General features: G+C 49.9%; 1 protein-coding gene across 2 annotated transcripts; it reads left to right on the top strand.

The window, feature by feature from the left end:
- Nucleotides 1-23,612, top strand: FZR1 (fizzy and cell division cycle 20 related 1). 2 transcript variants are annotated; one of them, XM_054181929.1, is made up of 14 exons: nt 1-111; nt 9,021-9,166; nt 10,225-10,350; nt 10,595-10,658; nt 11,066-11,193; nt 11,652-11,734; nt 12,158-12,341; nt 12,551-12,616; nt 16,348-16,450; nt 17,097-17,281; nt 18,164-18,397; nt 18,479-18,583; nt 19,414-19,506; nt 20,327-23,612. In XM_054181929.1, the coding sequence occupies exons 2-14, from the start codon at nt 9,098-9,100 to the stop codon at nt 20,366-20,368; spliced, it is 1,482 nt and encodes a 493-aa protein (XP_054037904.1). In that variant the 5' UTR covers nt 1-111; nt 9,021-9,097; the 3' UTR covers nt 20,369-23,612. The 2 variants fall into 2 exon arrangements, with proteins under 2 accessions (XP_054037904.1, XP_054037903.1); XM_054181928.1 differs by lacking the exon at nt 20,327-23,612 and adding an exon at nt 19,749-20,294.
- The last annotated feature ends 1,750 nt before the right edge of the window (nt 23,613-25,362 follow it).

The following is a 25,362-nucleotide window of genomic DNA, read 5'->3' as shown; positions in this document are numbered from 1 at the left end:
GGCGGGCGAGGGGGCAGCGCGGCGGGGGCGGCCGCCATATTGGGGAGCGCTGGGGCCGGCGGAGACTGACAGGAGGAGGCGGAGCGGGGCCGGGCCGCGCCGGCCGGGCAGGTAGGGCCGGCGGGCGGCGGGGCCGCTGTCACAGCGGGGCGGCTCGGCTCGGGGCTGGGCTGGGGGGGGTACTGGTAGGGGGGGCCCCTGGCCTGAGCTCAGGCCCCGGACCGAGCTCGGGCCCTGAGGGGCGGCGGCCTGTGGGCCTGCCCCGCGCCTGGAGCCGCGGGCGTTGGCGAGCGGTTCCGGACCGGAATGGCCGCGCTTCGTCGGGAGGGCCTTTTTTGTGGGAGGATGGGACCTCATCCTTGAGGGGTCACTAGGGGTCCCTGAGCCGGGCTTGCCGTCAGGCCACCCCTCGGCGGCACGGCCACCGCTGCCCTCGGAGTCCATCTGCTGTGACGCTCCGGCATCGGACGAGGGTGTTAATGGCCACTATGGCTCGGGACCCCGGGGGCTGTCTGGCCTAGGCAGAGCTCTTGCCGTAGAGCCCTTATTCGGTCAGTGCGCCATGGCCCACTTTGGGAAGGTGTGATGAGAGCCAGAGGCTACTTCAGCTTCGCCAGTTCTTGGTTTCTTGATCAAACTGATGATGTGAAGGACAGCGGAGATTTTTGTGGCATGGCCTCTACTACTAAAGAGAACTACCAAGCAGCAGCAGAAACTTTTATCCAAAATCACTTGTTAACGTGCAGCACAACTTGGTGATGTGCCATTGTCCATCCGATGGCCTTTGGGGGCCTGAGGGAGCTAAATACCACTGTGACTTTCATTACGTTTTTTTTTAATGTGTTGTTGACGTTTTGTAAATGGAAGTAGTACACACGTTCAGCAAGTTACGAGCTTGATGTCTTAAAAGTCCAAACTGAGCATCCTCCGCGCGTGGTGAGAGGGCAGGCGTTCTGCTGGAGGAGTCGTTAAAGCACAGTGAAGTCTGTTAGGTCATGTTGGAGTCCTCTGTCGAAGGTGCCCCAGGCTTTATTGTGTGGATGACTTTTTTTCCTTGATTTGTAGCTCTCTTGAAGGTGTTGTGTTCATTTTCTTCTGAAGTGCTGATTCTTACTGAGTTACTGTGTTCAGTGACGCTAGCCTGGTATTTTGTGCTGTGGGTTGTTCACAAAGCAATTCCCCTGCTGGCGACAACATCTCTTATTAAAGACTGACTCTTTAAATTTTATTATTATTGTTAATACAGGAGCAGAATTTTCTGGGGCTGTTGACTGAAGCTGCTCCGTTTTCTGAATTCTGTGACTTTCTTTTGTGGCTTGACAAGGGGCACTATTGCACCTTCAGTAGCTTAAATGTTGTGATTGAGATTATATATTAGGAAGAAATTGTTTGGTGTGAGGGTGGTGAGCCCCTGGCCCAGGTTGCCCAGAGAAGCTGTGGCTGCCCCATCCCTGGAGGGGTTCAAGGCCAGGTTGGCCGGGGCTTGGAGCAACCTGGGCTGGTGGGAGGTGTCCCTGCCCAGGGCAGGGGGTGGCACTGGGTGGCCTTTAAGGTCCCTTCCAACCCAGACTCTTTTGTGATTCTGTGACGAAGCAGACTTATGAATTGCCTGGCCTTTTCACCAAAGCTCTGTGGACAAAGATGCTGGTGAATTTTTAATCTTAGCTTTTAGTGCACTGACTTCTGATAAAGCTTCCGATAAAGCAGACCTTTTATCTACAGCTGGTTGCTCTTAGCTGATTGTACTCTGTTTTGTGATGTAACATAATCAGACAACCATACTCTGTGAATTTTTGTACTTTTTTTGAAGGGAAACTGAATGTTATTAAAGTTAGTAGGTGTATAAAAATTGCCATGCCTAGACAGAGCATATAAACTACTAAACAAACAAAAGCCCTGAAGGTTCTGTAAAATGGTACAAAATGCATACACTAGCCTTTCTCTTGTGCTTCCCTCTACTCCTAATTAAGTTGTCTTTGAGTTTAGAATGCTTAACGTGGAAAAACTCCACCCTTACAAAGGCCCCATGTCCCTAAGGTCCAAGTGCTTCATCCATTCATCCCCACTTCCTTCTTAAATGGTTCGCGGTCTGCAGAATAAAGAAATGAGTAAATATAATCACCAAAATGAGTGCCATCATATGCTGGTTGACGAACAGCTGAAAACAGAACCTCCATTTCGCCTGTCTGTCTGGTGACTTGTCTGAAATGTGTGTTTATGTGGGGAAAACTGCCATCAGGTGACAATGGAAACAGAAGTGCTGTTGCTGCAACTTGCCCTCTGCTTCCTTGACCAGGGGCTCCAGTAGCTCAGTTCTCATGCCTGAGATGGGGCTCGGTGGTGAGGTAGAACTAAGAAAGCTGTGTGGTTTATGGGTGTTCCCTATGGCTCGTGAGTCGGGAAGGGTAGCAGCATCCAGGCATATCGGATTGGCACAGGTTACATCACGGACTGAGGGGAAATCTCAAAGCTGAACGTGGCAAGATTAATGCGGATCCCCTTTTTGTCAAGTAGTAACTTGAGGGAATTGTAGCCAGCTCCTTCCCCGGTGTATGTATGATCTTCCAGCACCTGCAGAAAAGGGTAGTGTTTTGCTCTGCCAGAGCACAAAGGCTCAGGAGCCTGTTTCATTGCATGTGCAGGAACAGCAGAGCAAATGGGAGTAGCAGAACTTGTTCAGCACTCGGTGTTTCTCAAGCGTGGTCTGCCAGAGCTGAACCTGATCTTTAACTCAGCCTTCAGAGCTTTAATCGAGCCTTTGTAACTGCCAGAAAGGAAGAGGTGCTCAAACGCTGTTTAACCCGGGTACCTTCTGCTAATTGTTGCATCTCTAAAACCAGAGTGCTTTTTTTCTGCTGCTTCTTATGTGTTTTGCTTTCATAATAGATGAACCTCTTATGAGATTTTCTGTTAAGTAGATGCAGAGAATGCCTTTTGACCCACAGGCAAGAGATGACACAGAGGTCACCCCTCATTGAGCATGCGTTACGTTTTCACGCTCTGTGTATTTCCCAGGTATGGCCTCCTGCACTGCTGGAGACTTTGTACTTTATTTCACATTCCCTGGGAGCAGGCGTGGCCCTCTTATTTGTGGAGCAGCATGGTGAAAAGATAAAATAATCACTACCTGGAGGCAATAAAAATGGTTTTAATGGTGGTGATTTTCTGAGCAATCCCCTGCTGAGTACATGATTGTCATGTCTGCTTAGATAAACCCTGCGTTCCTAACAGACTACTGTACACCGCAGTGAGATGTGTGTTGAATGAAAACGTCATCTATGAAGGCAAAGTAACAAACCTACAATTATCCTAACTTATTAAAAGCAGGCTGAAGTGAACTTGGAGACCACTCAGCTCAGAGCCTGGCTGCTGTGTGGGTATGACAGTGAAGGGGGCTGCTGACTCTGACACCTCATCTCTGTAATCAACCATCACACTTGTATTATTTGAGTCCTGAGTTGAAAATGTCCTTGTCTTTTGAGTACAGTGTGTCAGACTTGACTGTGTTGTCTCCCCTTCTTCTTCCAGTTGTGGAAAAAAGGTGGATTTAGGAAGAACATCTGTGTTGAAAATGTTGGTAATATCTGAGCATCATCCACGTAAAAGAGGCAGCAATGACAATGTTCTTGGTAGACTTCCTGGTGTTTTCCCCTCAGATGAGGGCTTGCATCTAAGAACAACTATTTTGTGTATGAAAATCTGGTGAAAAACTTTTGGGCTTGTGATGGTGTACTCAGAAGATGTATTAGTGGAGGGGGATGTTTATTTTTAGCAAAGGATCTTCCAAAGACAGAGATTTTGCTGTTGCCTGAAGGTGTTGCAACCCTGAGTTTCTGCTGGTGCGCTAAAGCCCATGCCATGTCCGGAGCTCTTTGTCATGACTCCTTCATCCTTGGCTCACGCGGGCTTCCCGCAGCACTCTGTGACCTGAGTGTCCTAAATTAGCACTGTTGCCCTGCGGTTTGCTGGCCAGAGTTCCTCTCTCATCTTGGTAGGACTGTACATTGGTTTGGAAAGGTAGACACAAAGCCTTAAATTAGCTTCAGAAGCTGACTTGGAGGGCAGTGGGAAGTCTTGTACCTTGTCTGTGAGCGCAGGTGGAGGTGCAGTGAGTTGCAGAAAATCAGACATTTGTCACCTCCCTTCTGAATTACGGATTGGGCCCTTACCTGTGAGGAAGGGGTGATATTTTGTGACGCCGGAGGTGAAAGGAGGCACAGATAGCTGTGCATGCCGCTTGTCTCCTAAGCTTAGTATGGAATTGCAGCATCCCGAGCTCCTGTTACTACTGTTACAAACTGGGAGACTGAGTGCAGGCAGGAGGTGAAAACAATGTCTTGGCTATGTCTTTGAGCCACTCGGCCTTTCAAATCAACCTTGAATTCAGTTACGCCTGTGGCTGGTCACCTAAAAGTTGACATTTTTTAAACATTCTGGAGCTGATGGTAGCGAGTGTATAAAGGGGTTTGCGAGCTCCCTAGGCAGGAGGTGCTTGTTTGTAGGGTGCTTTGGAAAGACAGAAATAACATGGATTTTTGCAGGATCTTCAGCAAAGAACAGTCGCCTACGTGTTACGCTCTGAAATACACTGATGCAATGTGATGCTTCTTGCAGTAATGCAGCATCTTGATGTATTGGTGGAGTATTGATTCTCTGTGCAGCCTTCAAAAGTGAGGCTTAAGGGCGGAGATCTTGTCTGTCTCCGTAACGCTGAAGTAATGCTGTCATTGCTGTTGGCGTGGTCTCTGCAATACCTAGTTGTGAACAATCTTCTTTCACAAGTGCGAGGCAAGAAAGTTTGTATTTTGTGTTGAAATTAAGCTTTACCTGTTTCCGTTGTTAGGGGTTACTTTTGTAAATGGGTAATTCTATAAATGCTTTTCACGCTAATACCTTAATAAATCGCTGGATAAGAATTTGCGTACTTATAGCTTTAAAAAGATAAATATTGGTAAAACTTACACAAGGCTCTAGCTTTTTGTGCTACTAGTGCTTTTGAAAGCAGGCTAGTTACTTAAAAGGATTGATTGCTTGGCATAATGCGTAAACTCTCCTCCTCTGGGTTAAGTGCACGAGCTCTACTTCAGGTTGTCCAAGCATGGAGTGTCTTGCTCCTTGTTGATGTCTGCTTTAGTGCTGTGAAGCTGGCTCTAGCATTCTGGATGCATTTGTAACAGGCTTGATTATTATATAGCAAAAATGCTATGGTTTACCTTTTCTTTTTTCCTTTCCACTTGTTTGGAAGTCTGGGAAATAGAAGAGTCCATAACTAGAAATACTCTTACAGTACTTCAGGAAGAGGTGGAGGTGCTGCTTACTAAACCAGCAGAAAACGTCTGCCCTTTGGGGCTGAGTTAGGGGTGTTTTTTTGTCATCTGGGTGAGCTGAATGGGCGCGTGGCGTGGTCGGGCCAGGGCCGAAGCTGGCACGAAGGAGGTGCAGGGCTCTTCAGCTGGCATGGATAGATGGGTTACCTTTTCTGTTGCCAGCCGAGATCTTCAACCTGTTGATTTGCAAGTGTTGCCCAGTAATAGGTTTTAGATAAATCATTGGAAGATGAAAACTTTGGCTTTGGGGAAGCAGGACGTCTGGGTTTTGTTTCAAATCCTGCTGCTCATGACTAAGAGGACTAAGTACTTGTTTACTCCGTCCATTTCCCCTTGGTAAATTACAGGGTTCTTCCTGAGACCTTGTAAATATTCAGCACATCAATAATGACACATTTTTACTTCAAATCCTGTGCGGTTAAATACAGGCCTGAAGAGAAGGTAGTGGCTCTGGTCTGGGGTAGGCTCTTGCTGACTCTAAATTTGTCTGTGGGAAGCAGGTGGGTTTTCCATTTCCCCTGAACAAGTGAGAAAGGCTTTGCCATAAGGACTGGGAGTATGGGGACTCCAAAGTTCTCTTTCAGTTGAAGAAGTAAAAGATCTCAAGGAGCTATGTGTACTATGTATTCTTTTTGGATGCTTTGTTATATTTGTTATATAAAGTTTGGATACTTTATTGGATATATTGTTACTAAATTCACACTTGGAGAAGAAAGGTGGGGTTTGGTGGGTTTTTCTGATTCCTGGGGAAGAATTTGACTGACTTTTTCTTTATGCACCTTGTGTCCTGTCTTTGAATTGGCTGGATTTTATCGCAATTCAAATTACTTTCAGAACAATACTTCTAGGCGAAGTTATGGTGCTGAACAAGTGCGTTTTGTTCTTTTTATTGACCCAACCTTAATGTGTTCAAATACTTAAATGTTTTTTCTAGGTATGGATTTGTTTTTAATAAGCCAGCATGCAGAATGCCAGGGCTGGCAGGGAAATGAATGCAGTTATTTTGTAAAATTGTTTCTCTGTTGTTTGGGAGGCAGCCCGTACCTATTTGGAATTTTTAGCAAGTGTTGAAGTGGAGGTAACAAACGTAGGCTGTTCTGGCTCTGTCAATTCAAGACATGGCCTACCTGAGCAGAGCGAGAGCTGGACAATCCCTGACCCTTTGTTATTCCAGAAATTGTTTGTGCCCTTTTTAAAACTGGAAGGTAGTTGGGTGGATAAGTGTTCAACACGAGAGGTGCTGGTGAAAGTGAGAGACTCTAGGGATACCAAAGGCAGGAGAACTTTTAAATGTAAAACCTGAATATATCTCCAAATTTAGACCAGGCCGAAGGGGGTAGAGGGTATCTTGGTAATTCAAATACAATTAATGTTATGTTGATGCTTTATTTTGAAGCATCTGAAGCCTGAAAAAGGTTGTTTGGGGCTTATTGGTATTATTGCCATGTTCTGCCTATGCAGTCTCTTTGGTTGTTCACTCTGCGTATGCTGTATTTCTGATTAGAAGTTGTAGTCAAAATTTGTACAGACGGGATCTCAAATGAAAAGCTCTAAAAGCAAATGTGTTTCATATCCAGAATTTAAAATGTCACATTGCTGTGTAACTGGATCTAGATCTCTCACGAATAATGTGCTGAGCCATTTTGGGAGGATGCTTCAAATGTGTGGTGTTCCCCAGCTGATCACGCTCCTGCTGTGGGTTCTGCAAGTTGATCTCTCTTTTTGATGGTGTTTAAAAAAAAAAAAAAAGGGGGGGGGGGCGTTGGGGGAGAAGCATTTTGTTGAAATGCTTGGTTTGAAAGGTCCTGTTAACCTCTAAGGTAGGTTTGGAAGACCACAGGTAGGTAAGGCAACTAAAAAATGAGGGAGAGTGTTTGGCATGGGATGCACTAAGTTTTTTGTTTTGTGTTTTTTTTTTTTTTTAACCTCCTTCATTAATAACATCACAACTTTTCACTCACAATAACACTCAACCATCTCTGAGTCTTCGCTTCATTTGGTGGAAGCTGATTACTGTTAAATTTGGTAGCTTTCTCCAGTTTTGCCTCTGAAAGAACATATGGGATAAATGTATTAAATTTAAAAAGAAAAAAGCTTGGGGGCGGAGGTGGCAGAGGTAAGCAGGTGTACTCAGAAACAGCTTGGCACTATCTGTTTCAGGGCTGCTCCTGTACGAGTGTTGGTATGCTTAATGGCAAGGAAGAAAAGGCCTCTGCATTTCAGCATTTGTAAGAAGTCCAAGTTTCAGTACTAACAAGCGGCTTAGGTAAAAGGAAAGTAGTTCTGCTATCTAACAGATGCCTGTAGTCTAGAGTTTGTGTGCTTTATCTTGCTTTCAAGCTAATTTCATAGGATATTGTAATACTTAGTCACATCTCGCTGGATTGCTGCTGTACCCCTCTTAGCTTGGTAACTTGTCTCCAATTTTTAATGGTAAGCTTTGGGTAGGTTTTGTGTTCTTGGAGGTAAACCTTTTCCCAACAAACCTTACCCGCTGGCAGAGGAAGCTGCAGGCAGTTCGTGGCAGGCCCTCAGTGTGGCAGTGTGTAGTTTGTCTCCCAGCACAGTCGGTTGTGTGCAGTTGCCTCTTGGACTTTGTCACAAGTTTATATCTCGAGGCAACTCCATTTGTGTAGCCGGGACTCTGGCCAGATGCCGTAAGTGTTTATACAATAACAGCAAATGAAAATCCCTGTAAGTTCTGAACAGCTTCCAGGTGCCTGTCTATTGTGGGGATTTTTTTGTGTGGTGTGTGTGTTGGATTCCACCTTTCCCTTTGGAGATGTTTATTGTTGAAAGACCAACTTGGCATCTCTCTTCTGCTGTTGGCATTTTTGTGTCAACGTGAGCTGTGGACAAAGCATGAGGTGTGTGGGAGTCGGGGAGGCTGGACACTAACGATGTTGGTCTGTGCTTCAGAGCTTGGAGAAGGGCTGTGACTACATATCCTTGCAGAAGTGTTAGTTAATATTTCTTTATTGATGCCTATTGTAATTTAGCCAGCCACATCTAGGCTATGAGGCAGCCCTATCCTAAAACGTATGCTTGAAAGATGCTTAACATTGCTTATAGACTGTATAGCCATAAGTGAGCTAGCTTTATGCTAGCCGAGAGCAATATTTGGGAGAGCGTGGGCATCAGACCTTGAATGTTAACCCAGGGGGCTACCTAGTCCAGAGCTGCCTGTGTTCCCACAATGTGTGGTACTAAAAGCTTGGAATGCTTCTAACACGGCTAAAAGTATCCCAACTAGCTTCAGTGTAGTGGTATGCGCTGCTGTCGTACTTCTGGCCTGAGGTATGGGTCTGGCTGTGGTGGGATAGGCTGTAGGTGTCTGTTTTTTTCATGCCTGAGCATTGAAGGCTCCCTAAACTCTGCTGCAGCAGTTCACATCAACAGGCTGGTTTTGAGTATCGCAGTCTCTACTCCAGTTGTGGTGGCTGCCTGCTGAGGTCCTGTCATGCACAAAATGCTGGTTGCCTGCTTGTGTGAATCGGCAACCAAGGGCAATAATACAGAAAAATGCTTTTCATTAGCAGCCCTGTGCTGTGCTGTTTCACACAGGTTTGATACCAATGCTCTGGATAGGAAAAGTGGTCTCAAGTTGAAAGAACAGGCTTAGGAGATTCTGAAGAGGCTGCTTGTTTATGAAGGGGTAATATTTTGGTGGCTTTCTTCCCCTCTCTGTTGCAGAAGATGAATTACTGATTTGACTTCATGAACATAAATTCCTGAGCCTGCTGAACTCCCCAGCCCCTCTGCTTTCCACCATGGACCAGGATTACGAGAGACGTCTCCTACGCCAAATCAACATACAGAATGAAAACACAATTCCTTGCGTAAGTACAAATGGGCTGTGCTAAATAGCCTTAGTCTGACTGTTAAGTTGTTGTCTGTCTTGCCTGTGACAGTTTTCACTTCAAAGATATGGGGCCTCTTTGAAGCAAACCTTAGTCTTTTGTTGGGCTGTGAGCAGGTGTGTGTTCCTGAGCTGTTCTAGGAATAACCAAAAAACTTGATTTCAACAAAGCTTTTGAATATATAAACTCAGTTCAGGTTGGAAAAATAAGTTAAGATATTTTTATGTAGCTCAGTAATGCCTTCTTACTAAATAATCTCAGGAACGTAAAAAGTTGGGTGCTAACAAACATAGAAACCAACTGTAGGGTTTGGCAACATAGAGCAAGTCAGTGGAGGCCACCAAGGTGCTTGGGAGGCTGGAGCAGGAAGATGCTGAGACCTGTGTTCAGCCTGCAGAAGATGAGGCTCGGGAGGGATTAAACTGTTGCTTTCATCTACCTGGTGGGTGGCTATGGAGAAAATGGAGTCAGACTCTTTTCAGAGGTACACAGTGGAAGGACTGAAGGCAGTGGACACAAGCTGCAACAGGGGGAATTCCAGTTAGATGCTAGGAAAAAATACTCACAGTGAAGGCATCCAAACAGCGCAAGAGGGAGCTTGTGGGGTCAGTGTCCTTGGAGATGCTGAAAACTCAACTGGATGAGGCTGTGACCTTCAACATAACTTTGAAACTAGCCCTATTCTCAGCTGGGGTCCTTTCCAACAGAAATAATTCTATGAAAAAGAATGTGACCACATTGAGGAATCTGCTGCTTGCCCTGCAAGCAGTCTTCCCTGCTCCATCCTTCCACGTGTTTACCTTGACAATGGCAGCTTGAGAAGGAGCAGTGAGAAAGAGGCTGTTTAATTGCTTCTTTTGACAGAAGTTCCCATGACAGTTGGACCCTGACATGCTCACTAGTTCTGTTAAGGGGATAAACGAATGCTTGGCTCTTCTACTTAGGCATGCTCAACTTTGACAAGACCTCAGATGTTTTTCAGACCCCTACTGTGATCAACACTTGTTCTTGTGTGTGTCTTTTATTCCTTAATTCAGGTAGCAGAGATGAGAAGAACCCTGACGCCTTCCAATTCTCCGATGTCTTCTCCTAGTAAGCATGGTGACAGATTCATTCCCTCAAGAGCTGGGGCCAATTGGAGCATCAACTTCCACAGAATAAATGTGAGTTTTGTCCCCCTCTCCTACAGCTCAGTCTTGGAACGAAGGAAATGGTGCATTTTGTTTTGGCTGGCATAATTGCCCTGCTTACCTTCTGCACCATGGTCTTTTCCTTCCCCAAAAGAGTTCCTTTGAATGCATGTCTTCAAACAGGCTTCCCCTGTGGTCCAGGAGACTGCTTTGTTTGTTATTTTAACGCATATCGTGAGGTTTCTGTATGGTTACAGCATGTCTCTCTCCCTTTCAGGAAAACGAAAAATCACCAAGTCAAAACAGAAAAGCAAAGGATGCTACATCAGACAATGGCAAAGGTGAGCCCACCTTTCTACCACTTGTGCCACACTTTTATTTCAAACTGTTGGTGAGTTTGGAAATAAAGGGAACATTGGCACTCTTGTCCTTATGCAAAAACTCGTGCTGGTGTTTTAAGAAATGCCCACATCACGAGAGTGAATACCAGGTCACCTCAGTAGGCTTCTGACAAGCTTATGGGAAGTGAAAGGCTATTTGTAGCCCTTCATTTATTGTGCCAAGGAAGCACCTTCTGATGGAGTGGAAGGAGGGGAAGCTTGCTGCTAATCTTTATTCCAAACTGGGGCCCTAGGCTTATTAAGAGGCCTTGTGAATGTATAAGTCAGGCAGAGGTTATCCTGCCATTCCCTGCAGAGCTGTCTGCTGCTTCCGAGTTCTCTGCCTAAGCGCTCGTTTGGGTTCACAGATGGTCTTGCTTACTCTGCCTTGCTGAAGAACGAACTCTTAGGAGCAGGGATTGAGAAGGTGCAAGACCCACAGACGGAAGACAGGAGGCTGCAGCCGTCCACCCCAGAGAAGAAGTCTCTCTTCACTGTAAGTCAGTTACTTTGCGTTAAAACCAGTGGATGTTGCACGTGTGCATCACAGGAACAAAGCACACGGTTCTGCCAAGCTGCTAGTGCAAGTGAGTTAGTGTTGTGGCTTTACTAAGATAAGATGTTGATAATAAAATTTGGTGGCCTGTAAAGAGAGCATAAATATCTGCAGCAAGTGCCTTACTTCCTATTTCCATACTGGCAAGGAAGCTGAGTTGGAACCAAGCTTTTTTGGACAGTGTGGGGTAAATGAACAAATCACGCTTTTGGACTTCAGTGGAGATGAGGTTTTTTGTATGGTTCTGAAGCGTCTGGAAAAGGGAGGAACTGAAAAGGCTGGAAAATCTGACTGTGGGTGTTGGAGCTAGCTAGGCATCAGGCACTAGTGAATGTTGCGAATGATCCCCTAGGTCTTGGGCACGCTGAATTCTTACTAGATGTGTTTTCTTTATGCAGTATTCACTCAGCACAAAACGCTCCAGTCCAGATGATGGCAATGAGGTGTCGCCATATTCCCTGTCTCCTGTCAGCAACAAAAGGTAATACTGATTCTCCACAGACTGTGAGAAGGAAAGGGTTGGGACAGAGGATTCAGTGAGGTTCTCCAGGACCTCTTTCTAAGGCACCCAAAATTGCTATCTGAATTGGTTTTGGAAATCTGGGGAGATAATAAGTAGTGATAGTCAAGTTCTAAGAATTCCTGCAGGTGCCCAGGCTGCCTATACTTAATATATCTTGGCCAGCTTTCAGTAGTTAGTTTACCTTTTTGCTCCCTGGCTCCATTATAGAAGCGGGACCTAATTCCTTCCAGTCTTACCTGCTGGAAAGAATTTTGCAGCCTCTTCGTCTGTGCATTTCTATAGAAATGCAGGTATGCTTTAAACAGCAGCTACATCTGCGTCTACCATCTGCTGTGATGTGTAAGATCCTGTAGTTCTCTTTATATCTGTTTTTGTAAACAGTCAGAAGCTGCTAAGATCACCTCGAAAACCAACTCGGAAAATCTCAAAGATTCCTTTCAAAGTGCTGGATGCCCCAGAGCTGCAGGATGACTTCTACCTGAACCTGGTGGACTGGTCCTCTCTTAACGTCCTCAGCGTTGGCCTTGGGACTTGTGTTTACCTATGGAGCGCTTGTACTAGCCAGGTAAAGGATCCTCGATGTCTGGAGAGTGAAGTGCCTGTTGCTGTAGGTTTTTTCCAGCCGTAGCGTTTCTCAGAGCTGTGGAACGTGCTGTGTGAAGGACTAAGCACTTGTAATGCTCTGTCCCCAACTAGGTAGTAGTCTGTGAGACAGCTAATAGTGTAGTATGACAATAACAAACGTTTCTTATTCCATTCTGTCCTACTTTTAAGGTAACCCGACTGTGTGATCTCTCTGTGGAAGGAGATTCTGTAACATCTGTGGGCTGGTCAGAACGGGTCAGTATAACATTGTCAACAGTGACAGCTGAAACGCTTGTCATTTAGACACTATCGTTGTAGCTCTGTAGCTCTTCCTCACAGGTTTTAACTTCTTGAGTTATTTTCCTGTGTGTCCCCAAACTCCCTATATGTATCACAACTCAAATATGTTTTCATAGAATCACAGACTGGTTTAGGTTGGAAGGAATTGTAAAGATCACCCAGTTCGACCCCCCCTGCCCTGGGCAGGGACACCTCCCACCAGCCCAGGTTGCTCCAAGCCCCGGCCAACCTGGCCTTGAACCCCTCCAGGGATGGGGCAGCCACAGCTTCTCTGGGCAACCTGGGCCAGGGGCTCACCCCCCTCACAGCAAACAATTTCTGCCTCACATCTCATCTCAATCTCCCCTCTTCCAGTTTCAAACCCTTCCCTCTCGTCCCATGGCTCCCCTCCCTGCTCCAGAGTCCCTCCCCAGCTTTTCTGGAGCCCCTTTAGGGACTGGCAGGGGCTGGAAGGTCTCCGCGGAGCCTTCTCTTCTCCAGGCTGAACCCCCCCAGGTCTCTCAGCCTGTCCTCCCAGCAGAGGGGCTCCAGCCCTCCCAGCATCTCCGGGGCCTCCTCTGGCCCCGCTCCAACAGCTCCGTGTCCTTCTGCTGTCGGTGCCCCAGCGCTGGAGGCAGCACTGCAGGGGGGTCTCCCCCGAGCAGAGCAGAGGGGCAGAATCCCCCCCTCGCCCTGCTGCCCACGCTGCTGGGGATGCAGCCCAGGCTGCGGGGGGTTTCTGGGCTGCCAGCGCACGGTGCCAGGGCGTGTGGAGCTTCTCCCCCACCGACACCCCCAAGTCCTTCTCCTCAGGGCTGCTCTCCATCCCTTCATCCCCCAGCCTGGGTTTGTGTTGGGGGTTGCCATGACCCAGGTGCAGGAACTTGTGCTTGGCCTTCTTGAACTTCATGAAGTTTGCACAGGCCCCACCTCTGCAGCCTGTCCAGGTCCCTCTGGATGGCATCCCTTCCCTCCAGCATGTTGACCGTACCACACAGCTTGGTGTCGTCAGCGAACTTGCTGAGGGTGCACTCAATCCCACTGCCCATGATGCCAACAAGGATGTTAAACAGCACCAATCCCAGTACTGACCCCTGAGGTACACAGCTCATCACTGGTCACCACTTGGACATCAAGCCATTGATCGCAACTCTGAGTGCAACCATCCAGGCATTTCCTTATCCACCGAGTGGTCCATCCATCAAATCCATGTCTTTCCAATTTAGAGGCAAGGATGTCATGTGGGATAGTGTCAAATGCTTTGCACAAGTGCAGGCAGATGATGTCAGTTGCTCTTGCCTTACCTACCAGTGCTGTAATCCCATTGTAGAAGGCCACCAGATTTGTCAGGCACAATTTGCCCTTAGTGAAGCCATGTTGGCTGTCACCCATCACCTTCTTATTTTCCATGTGCCTTAGCATAGTTTCCAGGAAGATCTGCTCCATTATCTTGCCTGGCACAGAGGTGAGACTGACTGGCCTGTAGTTCCTCAGGTCTTCCTTTTTTTGCTTTTTAAAAATGGGGGTTATGTTTCCCCTTTTCCAGTCAGCGGGAACTTCACTGGACTGCCACAAGTTCAGTGGGTTAGCAACTTCATCCGCCAGTTACTTCAGGACCCACGCATTTATCTCATCGGGTCCCTTGGACTTGTGCACCTTCAGGTTCCTTAGATGGTCTCAAACCTGGTCTCCTGCAGTGGGCAGTTCCTCATTCTCCCAGTCACTGCCTTTGCCTTCTGTGAGTTGGGCAGTGTGGCTGGAGCACTTGCTGGTGAAGACAGAGGCAAAAAAGTTGTTGGGTACCTCAGCCTTTCCCATATCGCGGGTGACCAGGTCTCCTGTTTCCTTCTGGAGAGGGCCCACATTTTCCCTAGTCTTCCTTTTGTCACTGACATACCTATAGAAGCCTTTCATGTTGCCCTTGACTTCCCTGGCCAGATTTAACTCTGTCTGGGCTTTAGCTTTTCTAACCTGATCCCTGTCTGCTTGGACAGTTGCTCTGTATTCCTCTCAGGCTACCTGTCCTTGCTTCCACCCTCTGTAGACTTCCTTTTCCTATTTGAGTTTGTCCGGGAGCTCCTTGTTCATCCATGCAGGCCTCCTGGTGGTTTTGCCCAACTTCCTCTTTGTCAGGATGCATCGCTCCTGAGCTTGGACGAGGTGATCCTTGAGGATTAACCAGCTTTCCGGGGCCCCTCTCCCCTCCAGTGCTTTATCCCATGGTACTCTGCCAAGCAGATCCCTGAAGAGGCCAAAGTCTGGTCTCCTAAAGTCCAGGGTGGTGAGCTTATTGTGCGCCCTCCTCACTGCCCTAAGGATCTTGAAGCTCCACCATCTTATGGTCACTGCAAGCAAGGCTGCCCTTGAGCATCATATTCCCCACCAGCCTTCCTTGGTGAGAGCAAGGTCCAGCATGGCATCTCTCCTTGTTGGCTCTTATCATAGAATCAGCGAATCATAGAATGGTTCGGGTTAGAAGGGACCTTAAAGATCATCTGTCACTTGGAGAGGGTATTTATTATCAGCGAATTCCAGGAACCTCCTGGGTTGCTTATGCCCTGAGGGGTTGCCCCTCCAACAGATATCGGGGTGGTTGAAGTCCCCCATGAGGACCAGGGCTTGTGACCATGATGCCGCTCCTATCTGTCTATAGAGGGTCTCATCTGCTCTGTCTTCCTGGTCGGGTGGCCTGTAGCAGACCCACACTGTAATGTCACCTGTCCCTGCCCTCCTTTTAATCCTGACCCAAAAGCTCTCAGTCAGCTCCTCATCCGTCCCCAGGGGGAGCTCCACACACTCTGGCTGGTCACTGATGTAGAGGGCAACACCCCCTCCTCGTCTCCCCTGCCTGTCCTTCCTGAAGAGCCTGTATCTTTCCATTCCAACACTCCAATCAAAGGACCCTTCCCACCATGTCTCTGTGATGCCAATAAGATCATAGCCCTGCAGGCGTGCGCACGTCTCCAACTCCTTTCGTTGTTCCCCATGCTATGTGTGTTTGCATAGAGACATTGAAGTTGGGCCCCCGATGAAGACGACTTACTGGCTGGGGTGGCTGGAATGCCTTTGTGCTGCCCTCCTGTTGACCTGCAACCCTTCTCCAGGCTCTGAGTATCTGTCACTGGTATTGGCATCGTACTGATAGAAGCGGGACGGATTGAGGTTCCCGTCCCCTGGCGACTCTAGTTTAAAGCCCTCTTCACCAGCTTGGCAAGCCTCTGACCAAAGATGCTCTTCACCTTCCCCTTCGCTGACAAGCGGGCCCCATCAGGCCCCAGTAGACCAGGTTTCTCAAAGCGAGTCCCGCGGTCGAAGTAGCCAAAATGTGGCACCAGTCCAGTAGCCATGTGTTGATTTGCCAGACTTGATTTGCCCTATCTTTGGCCTTGTTTCCTGTCTGCGCTGTTTTTTCTCTGCGAAATGAAAGGGGAGAGAGAGCAACCTCTTCTGTCTTGAGGTTCTTGAGGCATTTGCTAAGAGGTGTGGGAGGGAGAAGGAGCCAATCGCTTCTCCAGCTCTTGTTCCAATAAATATATTCCAGCCAGGCTGTTTGGCCCTCTTGGTGGGGAAAAGATGTGAGATGGAAGAACTCTGGATGCTTTCCATCTTGTGAGGTTTATCTCAAGTCTTTTCCTCAGCTTCTAGCTTTTGTTTTAAGCCTGTCTTTACTTACTGGCTTTACTGATCGTGGTTTTCTGTTTGTCTAGGGGAACTTGGTAGCCGTTGGCACTCACAAAGGCTTTGTACAGATCTGGGATGCAGCTGCAGGAAAAAAGCTCTCTATGCTAGAGGGGCACACAGCCAGAGTCGGTAAGGACGTGGGAGGCAGAGGTTTCACATGTTTTGTTTTTTCGTGATTCAACTTTTTCCTTGGAAGTGAGGGGTCTGCTTGAAATATCAGAGCTCAAAAAGTAGCAGAATTTATATTTATTCCCTACTATGTCTCGAGCAGTCTTTCAAAATGCTGCCATCTAGTAATTGTGGTGTTCTGATGTTGGGTGTGGTGGTGTTTGAGTATTGTAGCAGGTGTTTCCTCTGTGTCTGAGGCATTTTAGGTTTGGTTACAACATCTTTTTTCACTGCCACTGGCTTCCGGTTTCAGCCCTGCAGGCAGGCTGCTTTACGCTGAGATTTCCAGTTCCCTTATTCTGCGGGGACTGTATTTTTTTGCTCGGAGATGTGAATCTGAACACTGGAGTGAGATTTAGGAAGTCAAGGCACCTTCTGAGTTCTATTTCTGTGCTTAACTGCACTGTGAAAGGTGATTAGTGATACCTTCAGTACCTTTCTTTATATGTTAGTCTAGGACCAGACAGTGGATAGTCTGGAGGTCTGTAAGCACTGATTTATTTTATTTATTTTTTTTTTAAACCTTGGCAACTGTGGTGGCTGAGTTCTGCCCAGCCGCTCCCACAGGACTCCCACAACATACTCTTGTGCTCTGCCTGCGTTACAGGTGCCTTGGCGTGGAACGCGGACCAGCTTTCTTCTGGGAGTCGCGACAGGATGATCCTTCAGAGGGACATCCGCACCCCACCCCTACAGTCTGAGCGGCGGCTCCAGGGCCACAGGCAGGAGGTCTGTGGGCTCAAATGGTCTACGGACCACCAGCTCCTGGCCTCTGGAGGGAACGATAATAAGGTATAGTACTTCCAAGGAGTCACGGGAGGCTCAATGTCTCTAGATCTTCACCAAGAAATGTCAGACCCCCTTTCTTTAAGGATACTCAGCCTCTCTGAAAGGGGCTTTCCGTTTCACTTGTTGGACTGTGTCCAAACACAAATCATGATAAGCTTCTACTCTGTCTCCTCTCTCTAATAAAATTAAAAAGGGAAATTTAATTTTGCTTCTGTATTTGGCTAATTAAATCTATAGCTTGACTCAGGGGTTTGAGTTTAACAAAGCTACTGCTGAGCTGTATTTCCTGACTTTGTTTAGGTAGACAGTATAGTCAAGTTTGTTGCAATAATGTTTATATGTGCAAAAGGAAACCGAGTTTAGAGCTTTGTAAGTTCTGATACCTATAACGCAGGCTTATAGTTCACTGAGCACCATATGGAAGAAGCATCTGTTGTGGAGAAGCAGTGTTCAGAGCCCTTTGGAGCGGGTTGCTAAGTAGTGAATTTGCCCGATGTCTGTGTGACAGCATGGTTGTACCGAGTTCCTCCTGCTCAGAATAACTTCTAACGAACTTGAGCATATTTCTAAATGTGTTCTGGAATAATACAGCCGTAAAGACAAAAGAAGGCTTTGAGTTCACGTTCAGTGATGCTATGTCTCTGGCTTCATAGGCTTAACTTAAGGACTGTTACCTTCCTTGTGGCCCAGTTGAGTGTGGTGACAGGGTGGGACTGGCTTCAGGGCTGCAAGTGCAGAGCAGAGATGCACGTGCTTGGGCAGAGCTGTGGGAAATCATCTTGTTGCCCAACCGCCCTCATCAGTCCCAGTGCAACATCGTGGTTTGTGGGTGTTGCGGACGCATGACTGCAGCGCAAGTTTGATCATGTCTCTCCTCTCTGCCAGCTCCTTGTCTGGAATCACTCCAGCCTGAGTCCTGTCCAACAATACACAGAGCATCTTGCAGCAGTAAAAGCTATCGCCTGGTCTCCACACCAACATGGACTCCTCGCCTCCGGCGGTGGGACAGCTGACCGCTGTATACGCTTCTGGAACACGCTCACCGGGCAGCCTTTGCAGTGCATCGACACTGGGTCACAAGTGTGCAACCTGGCGTGGTCGAAACACGCCAACGAGCTAGTAAGTTCCTCCCTGTGCCGTCCTCCTGCTGAGCTCCCTTGTGTTGGGAGGCATAATGCATATTTACCTCTACCCTTTCAGGTGAGTACCCACGGATACTCGCAGAACCAGATCCTCGTCTGGAAATACCCCTCATTAACTCAAGTAGCAAAGCTCACAGGGCACTCGTACAGAGTCTTATATCTGGTAGGTGATGGCCACGTCTCTGAAAACTTTTGTAGCTGCTTCTCTGGCTGCGCATGTGCTGAGATGAGACCCAAAGCCGCAGTGCCGGTGGCACCGTAAGCTGCCTGTGGGCTAGGTGGAGATATGAATGCTGTGCTGCAAGCAATGAAAAATGCTCTGTATCAGGTTTTCTTGCCTGCAAGGGATACTTTGATTTGCTGTTATGGAAATTCGAGGCTTTATTAATGAATAGAAAAGCCTGCCAAAACTCTTCTGAGGAAGCAAAAGCATCTCTTCTTGTTCCCTTAAGACTTTTCGCTGGTGACTGCCACAGGGGAAGAATTTGATGCTTTCAGTCCTAATTTGCCATTAAAATGCTTGCTGCAGTTAATCCGTGTTGATCTCATACCTGCTTTGTTACTGTTACGTAGGGCTTTCAGCAGATTCATAACAGATTATAAACACGCTGATGTTGTTTGTGAGGTAGATTCCAATGTAAGTGACTAATAGAGCTGGCAAATGCCAGTCATATCACACTTCCTACCTTAACATGTATTTATGGTCTGGGGAGGAATAGCCTCAATTACAAATGGCTTAGATTTCTTAACATGGGAATCCTTTTTATGATAATTCCACCCATGTGTTCCATGGCCGCTTAAGTAAGATGCGAGTGCTCGAATTGGCACCTACTGAGACTGAAGAAGGCACGTGAAAGCAGAGGTAGTTGTTTGGTTTCTCACTGCCAGCCAAGTAGGAAGGAGAGTTAAATGTGTCTCATGCATTCCAATGAAGATCTGTTTGCAACCTCAAAGATGTAACAGACGCTAAAGGTTCCTCTCTCTTGGCCTTAGGCGATGTCCCCTGATGGGGAGGCCATAGTTACAGGAGCTGGAGATGAAACCTTGCGCTTCTGGAACGTCTTCAGTAAAACTCGCTCGACAAAGGTAAGGATGCGCTGTGTGGATGGCTGCAGCTGTGTCCTGCAGGAGGCTCAGCCTTTGGGGCATGAATTCAGTCCAGGTTTGCTCTGTTCTGCTGCATCATCATGTCCTGCGGATGGAGGGCTGGATGCAGTGAAGGGTTAAACATTGAGTATTAAGGGATTTGCAGTCATCAGATGAAATAAAAGGTTGCCTCTGTGTGCCCCGGGCAGTGTGACACAACTTCCTTCTCCTGGCTGTTCCAGGGCAGCATTTCAGGGAGCTCACCCTGCGCCCACCATCTTCCCTGTAGCACGCTGCGGTGAACTGACCTGGTCCTCAGAGATGATTCATCCCCTGGCTCCTTATGAAACTGCTTAACATGGTGGCTTGGGTGGAAATGGGATCGTGGATGCTGCCATCGACAACTCGCCATCACCAAAAGAGGGTTGTGCCAGATGCCGTGAGAGCTTTTCTGGCTGTCTGGCAGAGGCAGGGGAGAATGGCAGGGAGATCTTAAGGCGTGAGCTGCGGGGAGCTGGCACTGCTCGCTACTGGGTGCCCCCCTGGTTTCTGACAGCTCTGGGGTACAGCTTCCTGCAAAGCTGTGGGAATGGCACACCCGCCTGCCGTGCTCCTTGTTATCACTTGGAAAAAGAACATGGGAATATTTATGGTATTGGACTTTGAATGGTGAGCTCGAATCGTGCCCGAGCTAGAGATACCTCACCAGATTAGCAGTTGTTTTAGTAAAAAGAAAAAAAACCAAAACAACAAAAGCACACGGAGTGGTGCTGCAGCACAGCTGTGGAGTACTTAGCGCTGCTTTGTCTTTTCTTCTCAGGAGTCTGTATCCGTTCTCAACCTCTTCACCAGGATACGATAAACCCCATCTACTGCGGCCCAGGAGACTACAGCCTGAGAGACCGGGATAAAACTGCTCCCTGGGTGTGCATGGAACCCCAAACGATCAGCCAGAAGGGGAGGGAGAGCCAGTGGGACTGGAGGATGGACCCAAGAGATGCTAATTAAATACGTGCTTGTGAACCACGCTGGGCAGTATTTGGGCTGGGGTTGGGGAGGGGAGGGAACTGCCAAAGGTTTACGGATTCATCCTTCATAAAGGGAAACGGGTACAAGAGAAGCGTTAAACCAGCATCCTCCAACCCTGGTGGTGTTTACTGGAGAAAACTGTACGACGTGGACCACTGAGACCGGACCAAGGCCATCCCAGCTGCTGTGTTGTCCCCTCTTGGGAGAGATGAGAGTGTCCTTGCCTCTGTGGGAGCAGGTCCCTCTGTCCTCGGATGGACATCTGTGGAGGTAGGAGCCAGACAGACTTGTTCAATACAGCCGGTGCAAGGAGGCCAGGCTGCAGGCTGGGCGTTAGCCTCTCTGATTAGCTAAGGGCATTGTTTATACCTGACATCCCTGTTACGTGAAGAAACTGGAGAACTGCTTATTTTCCTCTTTTTTTTTTTTCTTTTTTTTCCTCCAAATGGGTACTGTAGTACTTCATACAATCATTCCCGTAAGACAGCTTGATTTTTTTGGCATGCTTGACAGCTGCCTTCAAATGAATATATTTTGGGGCTCTGAACTTTGGAGGAGACTTGAAGAGGCTCCACCTCAGAGGGAGCACATGCAGAAAGTTCTGAAATTGCTATTGCATGTTCTGGGCTGATCCTTTTAGTTAACAGAGAGGAAAAACAATGGCTTTAACAAACAAACAAAAAAAAACACCCAACCACAACCACCACGCATGTGGAGCTTCCCACAGTGCCATTTGTGGCAGGCTGGTTGCTCTGGAGTCTTCCTGAGGACAAAAGCAGTTGAGATGTGTTTGAGAAACAAAACTCCTGCGGATCTGGTTTTCTTGGAGAGAGCATGGCCTCTTCTGGCTGGAAGGGGGGAAAACACCATGTCTGGGCGAGTGGGGGGTTTCTTTTTCTAATGCAAGGAAGAAGTGTTGCTTTTTTTTATCTCCAAGTCAAAGCCAGGGACCTGTTGTTAGAGGTTTTTGTTTTGGTTTTTTGTTTTTTGTTTTTTTTTTTTTTTAAGTTGTATGGGAAGAGAGTGCCTGCTTGTGTGTTTGGAGCCTGTGTGACGAGTGCCGTGGGATGCGATGTGAAGCGCTTGTGTGTATGTGTTGCTTTTAATTTAAAGAGAAGCTGTTATGCTTGCAGCAGCCTGTTCCTGTCTTACTTTGTACGTGTGCCAATGCTCTCCCTGCCGCACACCTGGCTCCTGCCTCGTGCCCTCTCGAGTGCTCTGGGGCGTGAGTGCTCCTTCCTCTTCTCCTTTGCATTTTCCTGGCTGTGTATATAGACCTTGACCTGTTCTCTGTAGCGTGCATAGGCAATACTTTTCTCTCGCTCTTTTTTTTTAATTATTATTTTTGTTTCTTCCTCCTCCTTTCCCTGAAACCAGACTGTAGGGGTGGTGGTAGGAATAGGAGTGTCCCTCCCCGGTGCCACCGGTATCCTTAGGGTGAGCTTCTGAGGTGTAGGAAGGCTGGTACGGAGAAGGGCAGCGAGGTGCCAATCTGTTCACTACAGCCTTGACCACGTGTGCCGTTACACCAGTGCCTGCGTCGGGCTCTTGGCGCTCCCTCTGCGTGTCGCAGGTTCTCGGGGACACTCGTGAGGAGCTCGTGTGCCAGGAGCTCGCTGCTCCTTAGCTGGCTGGCAGCGCTGAGTCCCCAAAGCCCAAATCGGCAGCCGCATTGTCGTCTTACAGCCTCACTTGCCTCCAAAACGTAATTTCAATGTAATTTATGAAGTGGGGTTTCAACACAACCACTTTACTTTTGGTTCTTGCCGCAGGAGTGTGGGGCTGTGGCTTAAAAACCATCTGATGGCTTCCCAGCCCCTCTCCTGTTGCTCGTTGTTACCTTCAGTGGCACTGTTAAACTTCATCGTGTGGAAGGATGAGCACAAAGCACTGAGGAGTTGAAGTGAAAGGCCACCTGCAGCGTGTTGTGGTCTGTCACGGGTGTCTGTCCTGTGTGATACCGCCCCGTGGGGCAGCAGAGCCCAGGGATGGGGGTGTTTACACCAGGGGCGGAGGTGGTTGGTAGCTGCTGCTGTGGATTTTCTTGTCTGTTGTGGATCATCTCCTGCCTAAATCCTGACGCGCAGACCCCCGGGAGACGCTGCTCTCTCCTCCAGGAAGAAACAGATGGTTGGGATGGGGGCACGTGCGCGGTCTCAGCCGTGGGTGGTTTCACGGAGGTTTGTGCCCATTCCGGAGCAGGAGGAGGGAGCTGGGCAGCGCAGCTGGAGCATGGGGTGGCACGGGGTGATCGTGGCACTGCCGGGGCTCCACACTGCCCCGGGACTCCGGCAGGAATGGCAGAGGGGGGTTTGCCTCTCAGGTGCGTTCCCCAGAGGAGTCCCGGGGCGTCAGGAGCTCCAGTGCTCCCAGCAGGGTGCTGCGGAGGGGGGACAGCCCCTCGCTGCTCTGTCCCCACACCCTGCTCCTCTCTTGCCAGGGACCTCCACAAACCACATCTCTCACTTTTTCTCCCTTCGGAGCTGCCTTGGGAGCAGTTTGGGTCATTGTGACTTCTCTCCTCATGCTTGGCAGGGAGGGCTAGCAACTTCCAAGCCATGGCTGGTCTGTGGCTGAGCCCGTTGGCTAACGAGCGCAGTGAGAACAAGCTGTTCTGATTGACTTAGCTGTTAAAAGTGTGGCACAAACTCCTTCCCCCACCTGGCTCGCAGCGGCCAGGGCAGGAGCGGAGCTCGCAGGAGTGCTCTCCGCAGCTCTTCCCCTGCGAGAGCGGGTGCTGGTGGGTGCGTGCGTGTGTCTGGGCACGTGGAGGCGAGTGGCGTGGTGCTGGCGGCTGCCCCGGGGTGTGCTGCGGCGTCTTCCGTGGGGAAAAGAGCAAAGCTCACCTAAGCTGGTGTCGTCGGCGTGTGATCTGTAAGCGCTGAACCGTGCGGGCAGGTTGAGCAAAAGATCCTCCCAGAGCTTGCGTGATAAAGTCTGCGACCGTGTGGCATTGTTATATATAAGGCATCATATGGTGGGGGAAAAAAAAAAAATAAATATAGAGAGCGTTGTAACTTTTCCATGTAAAACAATCTAACTGGCATTAAACAAGTTGTGAGTTTATGGCTCTTGGCCTTGGTGACTCGGCTTTGCTTTGCCACGTCGAGGTGAGGGGCGCAGAGTCCCTGGGGGCGCTAGAGCTGCCCCCCTGGGCTCAGAGTCCCCCAGCAGCGTCCCCCCCCTGGCTCCTTAGGTACCAGCTTTCCCCACACAGGCCTTGCCTGGGGTTTATTGCTCCCCCCTGCCCCCTCCTGTGTGCTTTCCTGTGCTGGAAGAGCAGGGAGGTGCAGAATCAGCCTGCCCTGCCCTGCCCCTCTTCCCTCTGTGGGGCAGGGAGGGATCAAAGGTGCCCCTACCCTGGCACAGCCCCCCCTTGGTGTGGGGCAGTTACCGGCGTGGCTGCAGTGAGGGCCGTGGCCAGCGGCGGGGCTGGGGGAGCAGAGCCCCTGGGTGCCCCAGAGCACCCTCAAGAGGTGGTCCCCCTTCCCCCAGCCTCTCCCACCTGGCTTTCCCTGGGGCGGGGGTGGGTGGGTGGGTGGGGGGATGTGTCAGCCCTTTGTGCTGCCTTGATCCCACCAGCTGGGGGGTCCCCAACCCCCCCTACAAGCCCCATCAGACCCCGCTGCCTTTAAGGACATCCCCCAGCCCCGAGCGCGTCCCCTGCCCTCCCCAGCCCTGGGGCGCTGCCTGGGGGGTGGTGGAGCCCTGACACCTCCCTCCCACCCCCAGCCACCAGTGGGTAACTGGGGCGGCCGGGCCAGGCCCCCTGGCTGAAGCAGACCACCCCCATGGGCTGGGGGGGCAAAGCTGGCCCCGAGGGACCCTGGTCCCCCCTCCCCTCTTGCCCACCACTGCGGGTAGTTGGCCCTCACCGTCCGGTGGGAGCGGGATCCCTGGCCCCCAGGTACGGGCCTGAGCTGGGGGCTCTGGGGAGGGATGGCCCAGGGAACTGGGAGGAGAGAACAGGGGGACAAGGAGCTGTCGGTGCCTCAGTTTCCCCTCCTTGGGGGTGGGGGGAAGCCCCAGGGCCCCTCAACCAGCCCAGGACGGGGTTGAGCTCAAGGGCTGCTGTGGGGGTACAGGTCCCCCTGTGCTGCCCCCCCCCACTTTGTGCCCAGCACGTCGTGGCCTGGTGGGACCCCATTGTCCCTGCTGCCTACCTGGGCCCCTGCACCTGCTGGGGACCCTTCCTCTGGCAGGAGACCCCTGTCCTGGGGGGGGGGGGTTGGTCAGAGCTGGGGGGCCTGGCTGGCTGCAGGGCCCTGAGGCCCCCAGCTGCCCCCCTTCCCCTCCGCTTCCCAGTTGTCACCCGCAGCCAGAGCCCCCAGGCGCTGGGGGGGCAGCTCAGGGTATGTCCCTGCGCCCTCCTCCTGTCACACACCCCCCACCACGACGTCAGCGCCCGGAGCCACCCCCACCACCAGTAACAGCCACTGGTCCTGCTGGTGCCCTGGCCCCTTCCTGGGGAGCAGGGTGGGGGGTGGGTGTTGGTGCTGGTCCTGTGGCATCTGGCCTGCCCGCACCTCCCCCCCCCAGCCCCCCAAATCCTGCCTGGGGTCGGGGAGCTCACGCCTCCCTCCATGTGTCCCAACGAACAAGGCAGCCATGTGTCCTCAGGGAAGGGACAACTGCGGCCCCCCCCCCCAGCCCAGAGTGCCCCCGGCAAGGGCCGGGCCGCGGGGGGGGGGAGTCACACCTTTATTAACGAAATAGTTCTGTCCCTTTGTCCCTGCCTCGCCTGGGGCCAGCCCCCCCCCTCTGCCTGCCACCCCCCTTGGTGGCGAGGGCTGGGGACGGGTGGGTGGTGGGTACCTGACGCCACCC

This window comes from Rissa tridactyla, chromosome 22 (assembly GCF_028500815.1).
Source record: "Rissa tridactyla isolate bRisTri1 chromosome 22, bRisTri1.patW.cur.20221130, whole genome shotgun sequence".
NCBI lineage: Eukaryota > Metazoa > Chordata > Aves > Charadriiformes > Laridae > Rissa > Rissa tridactyla.
Note: the sequence above shows the minus strand (reverse complement) of the source record. Positions and strands in the feature narration are given on the sequence as shown.

Coding starts and splice junctions, on each gene's coding strand:
- FZR1 (XM_054181928.1), top strand. CDS start 9,098: ATGGACCAGGATTACGAGAGACGTCTCCTACGCCAAATCAACATACAG. Junction 11,194..11,651: donor AGAAGAAGTCTCTCTTCACT/GTAAGTCAGTTA, acceptor TTCTTTATGCAG/TATTCACTCAGCACAAAACG. Junction 12,342..12,550: donor GGAGCGCTTGTACTAGCCAG/GTAAAGGATCCT, acceptor CCTACTTTTAAG/GTAACCCGACTGTGTGATCT.